This window comes from Nelumbo lutea, chromosome 7 (genome assembly GCF_056320005.1).
Source record: "Nelumbo lutea isolate HS-2025 chromosome 7, American lotus-T2T, whole genome shotgun sequence".
Lineage (NCBI taxonomy): Eukaryota > Viridiplantae > Streptophyta > Magnoliopsida > Proteales > Nelumbonaceae > Nelumbo > Nelumbo lutea.
In genome coordinates, this window is record NC_142690.1 from 33,655,286 (window position 1) to 33,669,055 (window position 13,770).

Genomic DNA, 13,770 nt, shown 5'->3' on the forward strand with positions numbered 1-13,770 from the left:
AAAAAGATGAGGAAAATAATAAAAGCTTTACACAAGAAAGAAGATCAAGAAAATGTTAAAAGAAAAAAGGGAAAGAGGGAAGAGTAAGAGAAAAAAAGATAAACCAAAGATGAAAGTTAAGAAAATATGGGGTAATGGGAGGATGCACATGGATAAGAAAATTTGAGAAATTAAATAAATAAATAAACAATATATATATAAATAAAAACAAGAAAGAAGATCAAGAAAATGTTAAAAGAAAAAAAGGGAAAGAGGGAAGAGTAAGAGAAAGAAAAGATAAGCCAAAGATGAAAGTTAAGCACATGGATAAGAAAATTTGAGAAAATAAATAAACAATATATAATAATAAAAAAGAGAAAAAAGAAAAATGGGGAAAAGAAAAAAGAATATGAGAAGCAAATAAAAGAAAACACAAGGGAAAAACAAGGCAAAAAAAGAAATCCAAGAGAGAGTCTTTTCATACAAGCCCTCTTTGTTAAATTAAGAATACACATTCATTTTCTTCTTTTCCTTTGCAAATGTTTTACGACCTATATGAATGCCTTGTGTGTGGCATTCAATTCAGGGAAATCATTAAGGAAAAGGGAGATACCATGTGGGCATTGAATGGTACTCTTTATTGGGACAATACAATGAACCTTTCAAAGATCGAGCTAGATTGGCTACTATTAAAGGCTACTTTCCAATTGTGGGACCCCAAGGCCATGGTTTTTAAATTTGGTCTGCATCAGATGTGACTGACATTAAGGCTATTCACGGGTCGGTTTGGTTCTGTTATACAGTATTTTGTCAATTGAACCGAAGAGATATAGTTTTAGGACAAGAGTTATGACAAAAAGTCAGCAATCATCATTCAAAATTTTGAATATTTTGTTCTAATATTAAAATAAAAATTAATGTCTTAATGAAATGATAGATCATGGGGGTAGGGGTTGCTAAAATAGGCCTAGGGGTAGGGGTTAGGTTGCAGACACAACAGTAAGTGATAGGTCATTTCATTGTAAAAATGTGGTTTACAGGAAAGTGGGACATTTCTTATATGAGAAAGATCACTTTTTTTAATGGCTATACTATATTACACTATATATAGCCATTTGGGTCAATTTTACTCGGTTTATAAATTTATAAACCACATCCCAAACCAATCAGTCGGTTTATTTATATTTTTAAATCGAAGTCGACCAAAAATTTAAGAAAACCAACCCAACTCGATCTGAGTTGGGTCAGATTGGTCAGTTTGGCCCAAGTCATGAACAACCCTAACCGGCATTGGAGGAGATTACATTCCTTTTGTACATGAGACTGCATAACAAAGTAGATTTCCCCATTACCCAACAAGGATACAAAATGGAGCTATCTGAATTCCTTACATGCAAAAAGAATATGATAGAGATGTTCGTTGAACACTCGGTCCACTTGAGTTACATGTTGTAGAGGAGCCACACCATCTATCCCAGAGAAAACCTAGAGAAAGGTCCAAAAAGGGAGAAGGAACACATTTTTACTTGTACTAGTGGGTCACGTACTAGCACCCCTTGAACAAAGTCGAGTACATCAAACATGGGTATCGATTTTAGAGTAGTTCAAGAAGATCAAGTGCATCATGGTCCCACTTATCATGAATTCTCTGTGGCCTAATGCAACCATACACTAGGGGGACTTGTGCTTTGTAGGGGTCCTTTCAATTGCTATAGCTCTGCTCAATAATGCACATCCCTACACTAATTTCCCTTAAGCAACCAATTCAATGGATGTTCTAGAGCATCTTTAACATAACCTATTGGCCTCGATTGACCCAAGACACCTTAGAGCATTACCTTCAACATATTACCTCTATAAGAGCTTAATATAATCTAAAAAGTTGGGCTCCTCCTTTAAACTAACCATGAACAACCCTGTTTGGCTAGTAAGTTTCATCATAACATTGTATTAGCTTGATTAATAGGATTTGCACAATATGTACCCTTTTAGATCCTTCATCAACTTGGCTACTAATAGACACTTCCCATCATTGATGATCTCAACAAGGACCATGAGGATTTTCTCTTTTTAACGAATGTATGAAAGCAAGGTATGACGAGTAGTGGGGTCCACTAGGAGGGAGTTTGCCATTCTAATGGCCACCACCCTCCCCTTTTGTATAGTGCTTATCTTGATTGGATTCATAAGGGTAAAGTTAGGTCCCTCCTCCTGCTACCTGCTAAGTTGCCCACTCTAGTTAGGCCACTATCCTCAAGGAAGTTTCTAGCTTCTAGCTTGAAGTAGCCCTTGTGGATCATTTCATACAAGCTATAATAAACATGTCCAAGAGAGAGAAGCAAAACACAACAAAGCAAACCAAGAATGCTAGATCAATAGTTAGACTTGCAGAGAAGAAAAGGAAGAAGGCAGAAGATGAGGTTCAAGAGCTCCAGAAAGAAGTTGAGAAAAGCCATATTAGAGAGAAGTATTTGCAGAGTTAGTTATGAGAGGCTTAGGCTCAACTAGAGACATATCAAAAGGAGCTTGCTTACGCAAAATATTGAATGAGTGAGATCTCCATACGTGGGTTGATAGATGATATTTGCTTAAATATAGTTGAAAAGGACTACCCAGAGTCGATCATTACAATAGATGACACAATGGGCCAGATGCAAGCTCGTATTATGTAGCTAGAAGCCTATATAATAGAGATGGGGTTCAGCCACCCGTGCCATTTTGATACATTTTTCTATTATTTCTTTCGTTTATCTACTTCAATACGATTGTATGAATAACTCTTCCTTAATGTTAATGAAAGATTTCTCTTTTTTACCATGGATCTCCTTTGTTACTAAGTTTTTATTTAATGTCATACTTAAGTGTTAATAACGATATATAAAAAGAAACAACAACAACAACAACAACAATAATAATAAGGGATGATCGAGAAAAAAGAAGAAAGAAAGGAACAATGAGAAAAGTGAAAACAAGTAATAAAAATAAACAAGAAGGCTCAATTTCTATTAAGGGTAATCGTTTTTAAGACAATATTTCAAAATTGCAAAACAATGGCAATTTGCAAGAAGAATCGTAACTCAACCCATTGCTTGTGTGATGGCATAGACCAACCTACCAGCAGACATGCCAATGTCCTCCCATCTTGAAGCCCAAGTATGGGCCCGCGAAGGGGAAATAGGGGAGCCAACCATGGTTCCCTACTGTGAATACTTGAAACTCCAAGAAAAGTTGGATGAGGTCTTAGCCTAACTTGCAACTCAATCTTAGTTGATCACTTTACCTACCGTGACTCTTACAATTCCTCTACCTACCAGTACCCCTACAACCACTACTGTGCCTTTTTTCAGTAATCTAACTCCTTTCGTATTGCAACCTGTGTCCAATGCCACCACCCAACATACTCCCTTTATCTTCACTGCCACCCACATGTTGTTTGTTCCTTAGCCAAGTATAACTTTTCACCCTCCCTCATTCACAACCAAACCCTTCTCACCCTCTCTCACTCACAATCAAACCAGCCCCCATCAACCTTCCTCCATCTTCAAAAAGAAACAAACAAACATAAAAAAGAGAGAAAATAAAACTCTACAATCAGCCATTTGAAGAAGAAGAACGAGAAAAATGGGCTGGTTCTCCCAATGAAAAAGAGGGGGAAAAGAGAGTCTCCCATCCATTTTTCGGCCAAGTAAGAAACCTTAATCCCTTTCTCACACACACCACCACCATCTCCTACCTCCTTTCCTTCCTCCATCACCCAAATTCAAACCTTAAATCCTCTTTCCTCTCTTCCCTTCCACTCCCCCTCACTCTCCCAACTGAAATCAAAACCCTAACCTCTCTGATCTCCATCTTCCCACTCTACCAAACCCTATCCTCTCTCTTTCCCTTTGATTCACTCCATTAACCCAATCGAACCCTATTGAAGAAATCTAGTCCAAGAACCTTGGACCCTAAGGCCAAACTAGCTTAAGGAAGAAGAAAAAGAAGGAAGAAGGAAAAACAAAAAAAAGAAGAAAAATGAGAAAAGCCAACTCCCCCATTTGATTGTACATCAAGAGAGAGTACCACATTTAGCCAAAAAATAAAGCAAGAAGGAATCCCCCCATTGTGTAGCTCAAATTCGAATTGTCAACAAAACCTTTACTATTCTTGGAGGGTTTGACCAAAGGCCATAAAGTGGTGAATTCCCCACCTCATTGTATTGTCTTTTATTATTATCCTTGTCCTTTTCTTTTCTTCAATTTTGTTAATATTTTGGTTAGTTTCCTACTTTTAGCATTCGTTTCTCATGTTGTTGGATGATATTATACAATTTTTTATATCGGTTTCATTGTGGTAAAGTTTAGGAAACATGTTACAATAACTTGTTAGAGAATTTGAGTGGCTATTAAGAGAATAATGCAATCCTTAAACAACTCAATTCACTTTGCCTTCTTGTAAAATGACTAGTGTTGGATAAAAAGGGGTTGAGAGGAGATCTCCCTACTTCCTTGCTTCAACACTAGAATGGAGCTTGCTCTTGTAGAAGTATTATTGGATAAAAAAGATAGGGGATGAGACCTCAATCTTTCTTTGCTCCAATAAAAGTCTTTGAAATGGTCTTAGTGGATTGAAGTGTTCAAAGTGTTCATTATTTTCTTGGCATGGGAAAGTTTCAATATAGGAGTGACTAAAAATTTTCAAGTTTTTAACTCATTCATTTGCTCATTTTCTTGGAGAATTGGTACTGTATGTTGCTTACAGGAGAGGGGTGTCTAACACCTTCCATTTCTACTCTAAAAGTACTTAGAAAAGATTTAAATTGGGCATGAGAGTCATATTGACTTTCTTGAACATGGGATGCCCATTACTTTCATGTTTATTTCTTAGCTAGATGGCGGCTCCTTCACATTTCAGCCATAAAGTGCACCCCAAATTAATTGGGTGCTCACACTTGGCTTACGATTTTTTTGGCATATCTTAGTGGTTCAGTCATTTCTTTTTAAATATTGTTGTATAAGCCAATCTATAAGTAATAGTCTAGAAAAATCGATGAGGTCTCATTGGAAAACCATCTTAAGCCCAAGCACAATGGTTAGGATGCCAATCCTTATTGGTCTAGAAACAGGGCTTTCTTGGAATATGATTTGAGAGTACAGTAATCTCAAATGGGTAGTTTAGTAATTTTATCTTTTCTATCAATTCCGTTAGTTGGATTGGGGCAAAATGTCAAATTTGAAAGTTTAGGGGGCGTCTTTGTCATGAATGAAAGTTCAAGTGCCTATGTGTCACTACCTCCGAAGTACAAGGTGGTAATTTGTAATTTACTATTTTTTTCCTTTGTTTCTTTGTTTTTTGTTCTTGTTCTTGTTTTTCTTTCAACTTTTTTCTGTGTTTATATGTATAGGCAATGGAATCCATGGTGGTGGTCACTGGTCAAGCTCCAATGGTCTAAGAATCGGGCAATGGAGGTTTTGATCCAAAAAGGGAAGAGAGAGAGAGAGAGAGAGAGAGAGAGAGAGAGAGAGAGAGAGAGAGAGAGGGAGAGGTTTTGATCCAATGGAGGTTTCTATGTTTATATGATTTGAGAAGTGCAAGTTGGGCGGGTTGGGCCGGGTTTATGTCAACCCAGGCCTAGCCCTAAAATTTGGGCTTAAAGCCCGAGCCTGGCTCGAGCCCGAAGTCCAGTCCGATTTTCTCAATCCAAGCCCAGCCTGTCCTATAATTTGCTGCACTCGGGTTGGGCTTGGGCTCGGGTTGGTCAATGAACCCACTCTAAAATTATAAATATATAAATGTATTTATGCAAATATATATACATATATTTATGTATGTATGTAAATATGTATGCAAAATTTCTATATAAATGTAATATATACAAATATGTATATATATATATATATATACATATATTTATGTATGTAAATATGTATGCAAAATATTTATATAAATGTTATATATACAAATATGTGTATATATATATGTATGTATGTATAAATATATATAATTAGGTCGGGTTCAGTCTACTTAAGGGTTGGCTTGAGCTTGGCCTAAAAAATATAAAATACCCAATTTTTTGGGCCCGAACCTAGCATGAGGACCGAAAATCGAAGCCCAACTCGTATAAAATTTTGAATTGGGCCGATTCGGGCTTGGGTTGAGCCCGCCCAAGTTGCATTCCAGGCTGGGTGATAGGATCTGCTCCTCACAAATTGGCGCCTCACATGAATATCTACTATGCATTGAGAACATCTCCCGTGAATAATAACAAAAAAGTACGGGAGATGTTCCCAAGGATGTGTGTGAGGCGCCTGGTGTGAGGAGCTGATCTGGTCTCCCGAGCTGGATGCTATCATGCTAAAACGGACCATTTTCAACAAGGGACACAGTCAACTCCATCTCGGGTACTGTATAGGCGTCTAGGCTTCCTAAGTTGACGTGTGACTGTGAGTAACGAAAATTGGAAACCTTATATATTTCTGTTCTCCCCCCGGCAATTTGGCTTGTCTTCTCCCGCGTATCGAGGTCCCTTAAACCTTTGCGGCAGCGGTTTTCCTGTAAGAAACCTTGAACCAAAACCAAGAAAAAGAACCAGACTTAAAATCAAATCTAGGTTCTTCACTTTCTAGGGTTTCATTACAAAATTTCGTGCACGAGAGCTTTCGCCAACATTATTCCTCTGTGGTTTTTTAATTTCCAATACAAAATTCCAGGATGAGCATCACTCAATTCGCAATGGTAATCTCCCTACATCTTTCTTAGTCTTTGTTCTTGTTTTTTTTTTTTTTTTTCTTTAGTTTGTTAATTTCAAGTGGTGCTATTTTTTTTGTTTACTACTTCTGGTTCAATTCTTCATGATTGATAAGTGAAATTATGCTAAAATTGTGAATTGGAGGTTCTTTCCATGTTTTAGCTTCCATGCCAGTCAGTTAAAAATCAGTTACATATATTAAGCTGCACCTTCGTATGATACCAAGAACTTTGAGGAATCTTAAAACGATTTAGCTTTCTTATTAAAAAGCTGTTCGGAGTCATCTACTGAGCAACCTGCATTTAGATTATGATTGCAACCGGTTATTTTGGTGGTAGATATGTTTCTTTTCGGATAAAATTAGAAGCCTGCCCTTATATCATATTCTTTTGAATATTTTGATTGTGGGATTATTTCCATAAGGCTGCGTTTGGATTTGAATGGGTGGAAGTGGAAAAGCTTGAGGAAGTGAAATTAAAGGGGCCTCAAAAAAACTAGTCCTTCTATGGATTCAACTTTACACTAGAACAATGGAAAAACCTGGTATACAGTCTTCTACTTTCCAGGTTTCAGATGGCTTTGTCTTTGGAGCAAAGCCGTGACATCCTTAATGTTGCGGATTTATGTTTCCTTTTGCATCTCATATTTCCAATTTTGTTCAATCCAGGGACAGCCTAACAGGTCAAACATTCTTGGCACAAAGTCGTGTTTTGGTTGTATTTAAATTTAGAAATTTGCCTTTTTTTCCCCTTTCTTTGCTAGTAGTGAAGGCAACAATCTTACTAGTTCAGAAGTTTCCTATAAAATAAGTCATTTAGTTCCAATTTCCTTTTCCGAGCAGTTGAGTTTCACATACCTCATCTTTGAATTCAGTTTTACTTCTTGCTTGTTCCAACTCCCAGGGAAAAATTTGTTGCAGTTAATGGGCTTTTTTGTTGTTTTACATGGAATGCTTTCTAGTTTTAAACAAAATTATGTCTTGTTCATTTGTTGGGAAGTTTTATGCAATGTTCTTCTTGATCTTGCTGTGTTTGATATGAACTGGTGCTGGTTTTGATGTTTTCCTTGGTTACTAGGTTCCTATAGCTTTGTGTTATTTAATTTGTTCCATTGTTGCATTTAAGTATCATCATCAAACTTTAAACTGCAGGTTGAGGAGTTGGCACTTCTTATCAAAGATAACCTTCCCTGCAAGCATCTTGTTCTCTCTATGGAGGAAACGTTGGTTAACCTTCTTCAGGATGACGCAAGGTGATATTGCACTTAAATAATGGGGGAGTGTCCTTGATGATTATTTCTGTGGTTTTCATTATTTACATTTGTGATCCAACCATGATTAAAAGAGTTGGAAAGGAAAGAGAGAAAAGTTAAGGGAGGCAGAAAAAGACAAAATAAAAAAAACTCAGAAAGTACTTTGGAAACAGGAAACAAGCTTTTATGTGGCACCTAGGTGCAAATTGGCAAGGATGTTTAGGTCTTGTCTACTTAATTCTTTTCATTTTCCTGGTCTTCTATAATTAATATTTTTTATTTATTTAATATTTTTAGAGAAAGATTGCTCTGGGTTTAATGGGTCTTTTTCTTTTCAGTTTAAACTTTAAAAGGAAAAGACACATCCATGGAGATGAAAGTGCGATGAGAAGAGAGCTCATAACACTTGTACCAATTTGAATGGTGGGATATCCCAGAAAAATACAAGGAATAGAATGCAGTTCAAGCTTACCTTACCACGGGACACTGACAAATCCTGGGCAAAACACTGACATCTAAAAGTATGGACAGGTATAGAAACTAGTGGGGACTGATGAAACAAGAGCTAGTGTGGGGCCTTGAACTTGAGAACACGAGTAGGCATACAGTTGATAAGAAATGCAGCTTTTAATACAACATCAACCCAGAATCTCTTAGGCACATGCATATGCAACATCAAACTACGAACCATTTCAAAGAGATGCCTGTTCTTCCTCTCAGCAATACCATTCTGTTGTGAAGTCCTGGGGCAAGTATTTAGATGAATGGTACCATGCTGGGAAAAAAACTAATTTTGATAATATACATTTTGGAACTTCTTCTCATGAACAAAGTAAATAAATTCAAGTGTCTTTTTTTTTTTCAATTTTTTGGTAAAAGGATCCACTTAAAACATCAAGGATACAAAAAGAAGCCCCCTTTTACAGAAGTGACAATTTGAAGCTAAGGGGGGTAAGCTAGTACAAAAAGACAGTTCTATTTACATTAGCTTTTCTTGCTAGATTGTGAACAACAACTTCTTTCCTATTTGCATAGATCATATTATATTATCAAAAAGAGTAAGAATGTACTTGGCTTGATCCAGTGAAGCTTGTTCATTCCATCTAATGTTTTCAGTGGCTCCCTTTAGCTTTAACAAGACTTCCTTTTCCTCAGATATTAGAGTAGCTTTCAGGATTCCTAGAAGAACTAGTCTTCTTAAGCCTCAGATGACTGCCCAGAGTTCAGTTTCTGAGGGGTGATTTGCTTGGCATGGTTGTCCTTCTGGAATGCAAACATTGTGGGGGTAAGATAACAAATATAAACCTGTGGAAGTTGAGTGAGTATTAATGTCCCAGGATCCATCCACAATGACCAGGGAGTGACAACTAAAAGAGAACCAATGGAGGGAGAGGGAATCTGTAGAATTTTGTTCATTAGGATTTTCAGCAAAATGAAGATTTCCTGTTTGTGGGACATACCTGTCTGCTAGTAAGGCAATTTCACGAGGATTTGGTGATTTGCCTCTGAAGATCACATTGTTTCTGTGATCCCAAATGCTACGAAGAATGGCTAAAATCCTAGCCATGAAGTAATTTTTCATTTCCTTTGATCCAGAGTATCTCTTTGACCACCAATCTAGGAAGTCAAGTGACCTCAAGGAGCTAGTATCTCCTTTACTTCTTAAGCACCAGTTTAGTTTTAACTCCATTTAGCAGATTTTTCCATCCAAATATCTGGCATTTGTAGGGAGCTTTTGTTGACCAGAGCAAAAAAAATCTCCATTCTTTGAGGATTGATAGGGATGTTTTGAATTGCATTGACCGAGCTGGCTTCAAAAAGTTGATGGAGGAGTCTCTCATTCCACTCTCTTTGTTCTGTAATGAGGTCTTTAACAGTCCACCTTTGATTCCCTTGATGAGGGGCTGATGAAGCTTTAATCAGAGACTTGTTATTGATTAGCCATGGAATCCATGGGTCAGTTAGGGCATTTATTTTTTCTCCCCTTCCAACCCTCCAACAGAGATGAGAGGAGATTTGATCTCTTATCATTAGAATGCACTTTCACCACCAAGAATGTGACTGTTTTGCCTTGCATTTGAAGAAGTTCTTGTTTTTCAAGTATTTTGTCTTTCATTGATCTATCCAAAGTTCTTATCCACCATTGAGGAATTTACAAAGTTGTTTTGCAAAAAGCACTTTGTTCATGGGTTCAGCTAACCTGAGGCCTAAACCACCGGCATTTTTTGGTCTACAAATTTTTTTTTTCCAAGATATATTGTGACCAAAATCTTTTCCTTTATCACCTTGCCACCAGAAATTTCTTTGCATCCTTTCGAGCTTTAGCAAAACCTTCTTAGGCAGCAGATTTGTGACCATAAGATAGGATGGAATACTTTGTATTACAGCTTGTAATATGGTGGTTCTTCTTGCTTGAGATAAAACTTTGGCCTTCCAAGTATCTAGTTTATTTTCAACTTTGGTGATCACTTCTTTGTAAGGTTTACTTTTGTTTCTTTGTTCATCAGTCCACGGCCCCAAATATTTGCTATTGAAGTTCATTATTTTTCATACCCATGAGTCTACAAAGAAGTTTTTGATGGACTCGATAGGTGTTCCTGCTGAAAATGATACCAGATTTGTTGTAGCTGACTTGGTGCCCTGCTATCCTTTCAAAGAGAATTAGAGCTGATTTTACTGCCAGTAGGGAATCTGGAGTGGCTTGACAAACTAGAAGAAAATCATCCACAAACAAGAGGTGTAGAGCTTCCTGCAAGTTTAATTCCTTGTAGCCTTCCCGTGACCTCCTCCATTTCCAGCAATTTGGAGGGGACCTGCATTCCTATTATGAAAAGGTAAGGAGAGAGAGGGTCTCCTTTCCGGAGACCTCTCTTAGTATGGAAAAATTCAATGGAGCTTCCATTTAGTTTAATTGGAAAAAGATTGTAGTGAACTAGTGATACATTGCTGAATTAGGTTGCACCACTTCTCTGGAAACCTAGTTGCCGTAGGGTTTGAAGAAGGAAATTCCATCCCATCCTATTGAGAGCCTTTGCCATGTCGATTTTGAGCGTAGCCCATCTTTGTTTTCCTTTTTGATGCTTTAATTTGTGTACTATTTCCTTAGCTAGAATGATATTATCAGTAATATGCCTGCCCTTTATGTAAGCTACTTGATTCGGAGAGATTAGGCAAGAGAGATTTTAGCCTATTAGCAAGCACTTTTGCAATCACCCTGTAGGTGACATTGCATAGGTTGATAGGCCAGTAGTGATCAGCAGATTCATTTCCAACCTTCTTTGGAATAAAAACTAAGTGGGTATGATTCAGCTCTCTTAAGAGATTTTCACTGGTAAAGAAATTTTGCATTAATATTGTGAGATATTTGCCTAGAATATGCCAGTATTTCTGAAAGAAATACAGAGTAAAACCGTTAGGGCCTGGTGATTTATGAGGATTCATTTCAAAGAGGGCTGATTTAACTTCTTTCTCATCAAGGATTAAGATTAGTTGAGGCTTTTCTTCCTCTGAGAGAATGGAGAGATTAGACCTTCAAGAAGTCTTGGGTTGAAATCTTCCTCTTGGCCACAAATATTTAGAATGTGATTTTTGAGGATTTTCCCTATCTGATCTCTTCTAGACACCCAACTTTGATTGCCTTGTTTTAGCCATTCAATGCTGTTCCATCTTCTCTGCTTTGTTTAGAGGTGAAAAAATCTGATGTTTCTATCTCCTTTTAACCATAATTCACGAGATTTTAACCTCCAGAGCTTCTCTTCGTAAGTCAGCCAATGATTGTTGATTTTTGAGATCTTTAAGTTTCATGTGGCTTAAGGGTCCAGAGGGTTCTGTTGGATTGATTAAATCTCTTCCTCCAGATCTTTGACTTTTTTATTTATATTTCCAAAGGTGCACTTGTTCCAATTCTTTAGGTCATCCTTGATACTTTTCAATTTACATATAATTTTATAGGCCAACAAACCTTGGACATGTTTTTTCTAGTTCTTAAAATCAAGTTCTCACAATCATCATGATCAGCTCACATAGGTAGAAAATGAAAGTTTTTTTCCCCAAAGAATTTGAACTGAATTTTCTGGATCGATCTTGCACTTAACCAGACCAGGTTTGAAACCAAATTGAAAGGAGATTATACCTGATATGGAGACCATAAATTGCAGCTCCCAAGGTGGTAGTTCACGCCTATTATCAGTCCCAAAATCGTCCTCCAACTAAAGATGGCGCAGTGTACAGGAGAAATCGATTCAACAACTCTGATTTCTGCAAATCTGCTATCTAACTAACTTGGATCGAGTGGGATGAGTGAGCCTGAATTTCTTCAATGTTTTTCTTGCAAAAGCATTGAAGAAAACTGATAGAAATCAGTTCTTGAAAAGCCTAGGTCGTGATAGGGTTTTTGGGAGACAAGAGAGAAGAAGAGAGATCAAGAATGAGAGGAATTCAAGAAGAACTTGCCCTTTTCTCTCTGTATCTTTTTATGGAGCAAGACTCCTAATCCAATTAAGAGATGATCCAAACCTTTCTTTTGATAAACATTATCCTCTTAAGAGGATAAATGCTCCATACCCATATCCAAGCCTAGTTTTGACCCAAATCACATGACAACTTAAGTTGTCATGTGACAATTTAAGTAATCATATTAGTAATGGGCCTTAGGCTCATTTCTCTTAAAGGCTCACGTCCCTATTTGTTGCATGACCACTTTGGGCGTGATATTATATGGCGTGGGACCCCACAAAGGTCTCACACAAGTCCATGAGGGTCCAACCCCACCTCTGAAATAGATTAGTTCAAATTCATACTTAGGGTAGTGAACCCCTGAGCCAATCAACATGGGCTCAGTCTGGGTCCAACATTTACACCTAAATGATCATTGGGTTCAGCCACCCTATGAAGACCCAAGGATAATGGACTTATGTGAGATAAAGCCCATTAGGTAATCAACCTTGCAATGGTTTCTTATACTTATCATCTTGACCCATAATCATCAGAACACTGTTCGACAGGGAAGGACTTCTCCTTTGGCTGCAAGGTGCAGTGTCACACTCTCTGCTCAGATAGATCCCGAGATTAAAACATTTTGTAACCCTTTTTCAGAAAATTAATAATATAAAAATATATATATATTTTGCAAAACCTGATTTCAAACACAGGTGAAATCCACTGCCATTAGTTTGGGTTTCCATTAGAGAGAGTGTAAACCCTGATATTCACTTTATCCGACAAAGGGGTCGGTCCTACCACTATGATCATCCACTCAAGTAATTTCCCAAATTGTCCCAACATGCCCAGATATTTGACCCTTGATGGATCTCACTAGTTGGCATATCAAATGCAGCCCGATCCATTACTTAGTGCAGTATCATAATCAAGTTTTGGGTTATGTGTAACTTTTCAATTTTGCCTATCTATCTCCAAGGTCCAAGGTATAATTGGAAATTGGTCTGGGTTCAGTGTTTCTTCCAAACACCCACTGCTTGTGCTTTGGGTCTAACCCTAGCAGCTGAGACATGTTGCTCCAACTATTTAGCAACACACCAATGTTAGCCTTGTTAGGATAAACTCCCCAAGTTTATCCAATGGTTGAGAAAATTCTAAACTAACACGAGTCTTATAAGTGTCTAATTTAAGGGGTAATACACAAACATACCAATATGAACATGAAATCGTAGTGTACTTTATTCATTTACAAATAAATGTTCATGTACATCAGTTTGATTGGAGTTAAGGGCATACACTGTCTAACATCCCGTACTACCAATGTGGGATATCTCACGTTAGCATCCCATAATACCAACGTGGGACAAATGAAT

General features: G+C 37.4%; 1 protein-coding gene across 4 annotated transcripts in view; it reads left to right on the plus strand.

The window, feature by feature from the left end:
- The first annotated feature begins 6,345 nt into the window (after window positions 1–6,345).
- Window positions 6,346–13,770, plus strand: part of LOC148846035 (uncharacterized) — a 33,797-nt gene continuing 26,372 nt past the window's right edge. For 2 of the 4 annotated variants that reach the window (XM_088955589.1, XM_088955590.1), the window contains exons 1-2: window positions 6,346–6,696; window positions 7,860–7,960. In XM_088955589.1, the coding sequence (XP_088811715.1) occupies window positions 6,673–6,696; window positions 7,860–7,960 (125 nt within the window). In that variant the 5' untranslated portion in view covers window positions 6,346–6,672. The remainder of the gene's footprint in view (window positions 6,697–7,859; window positions 7,961–13,770) is intronic. The other 2 variants (XM_088955593.1, XM_088955592.1) reach the window with 2 other exon arrangements.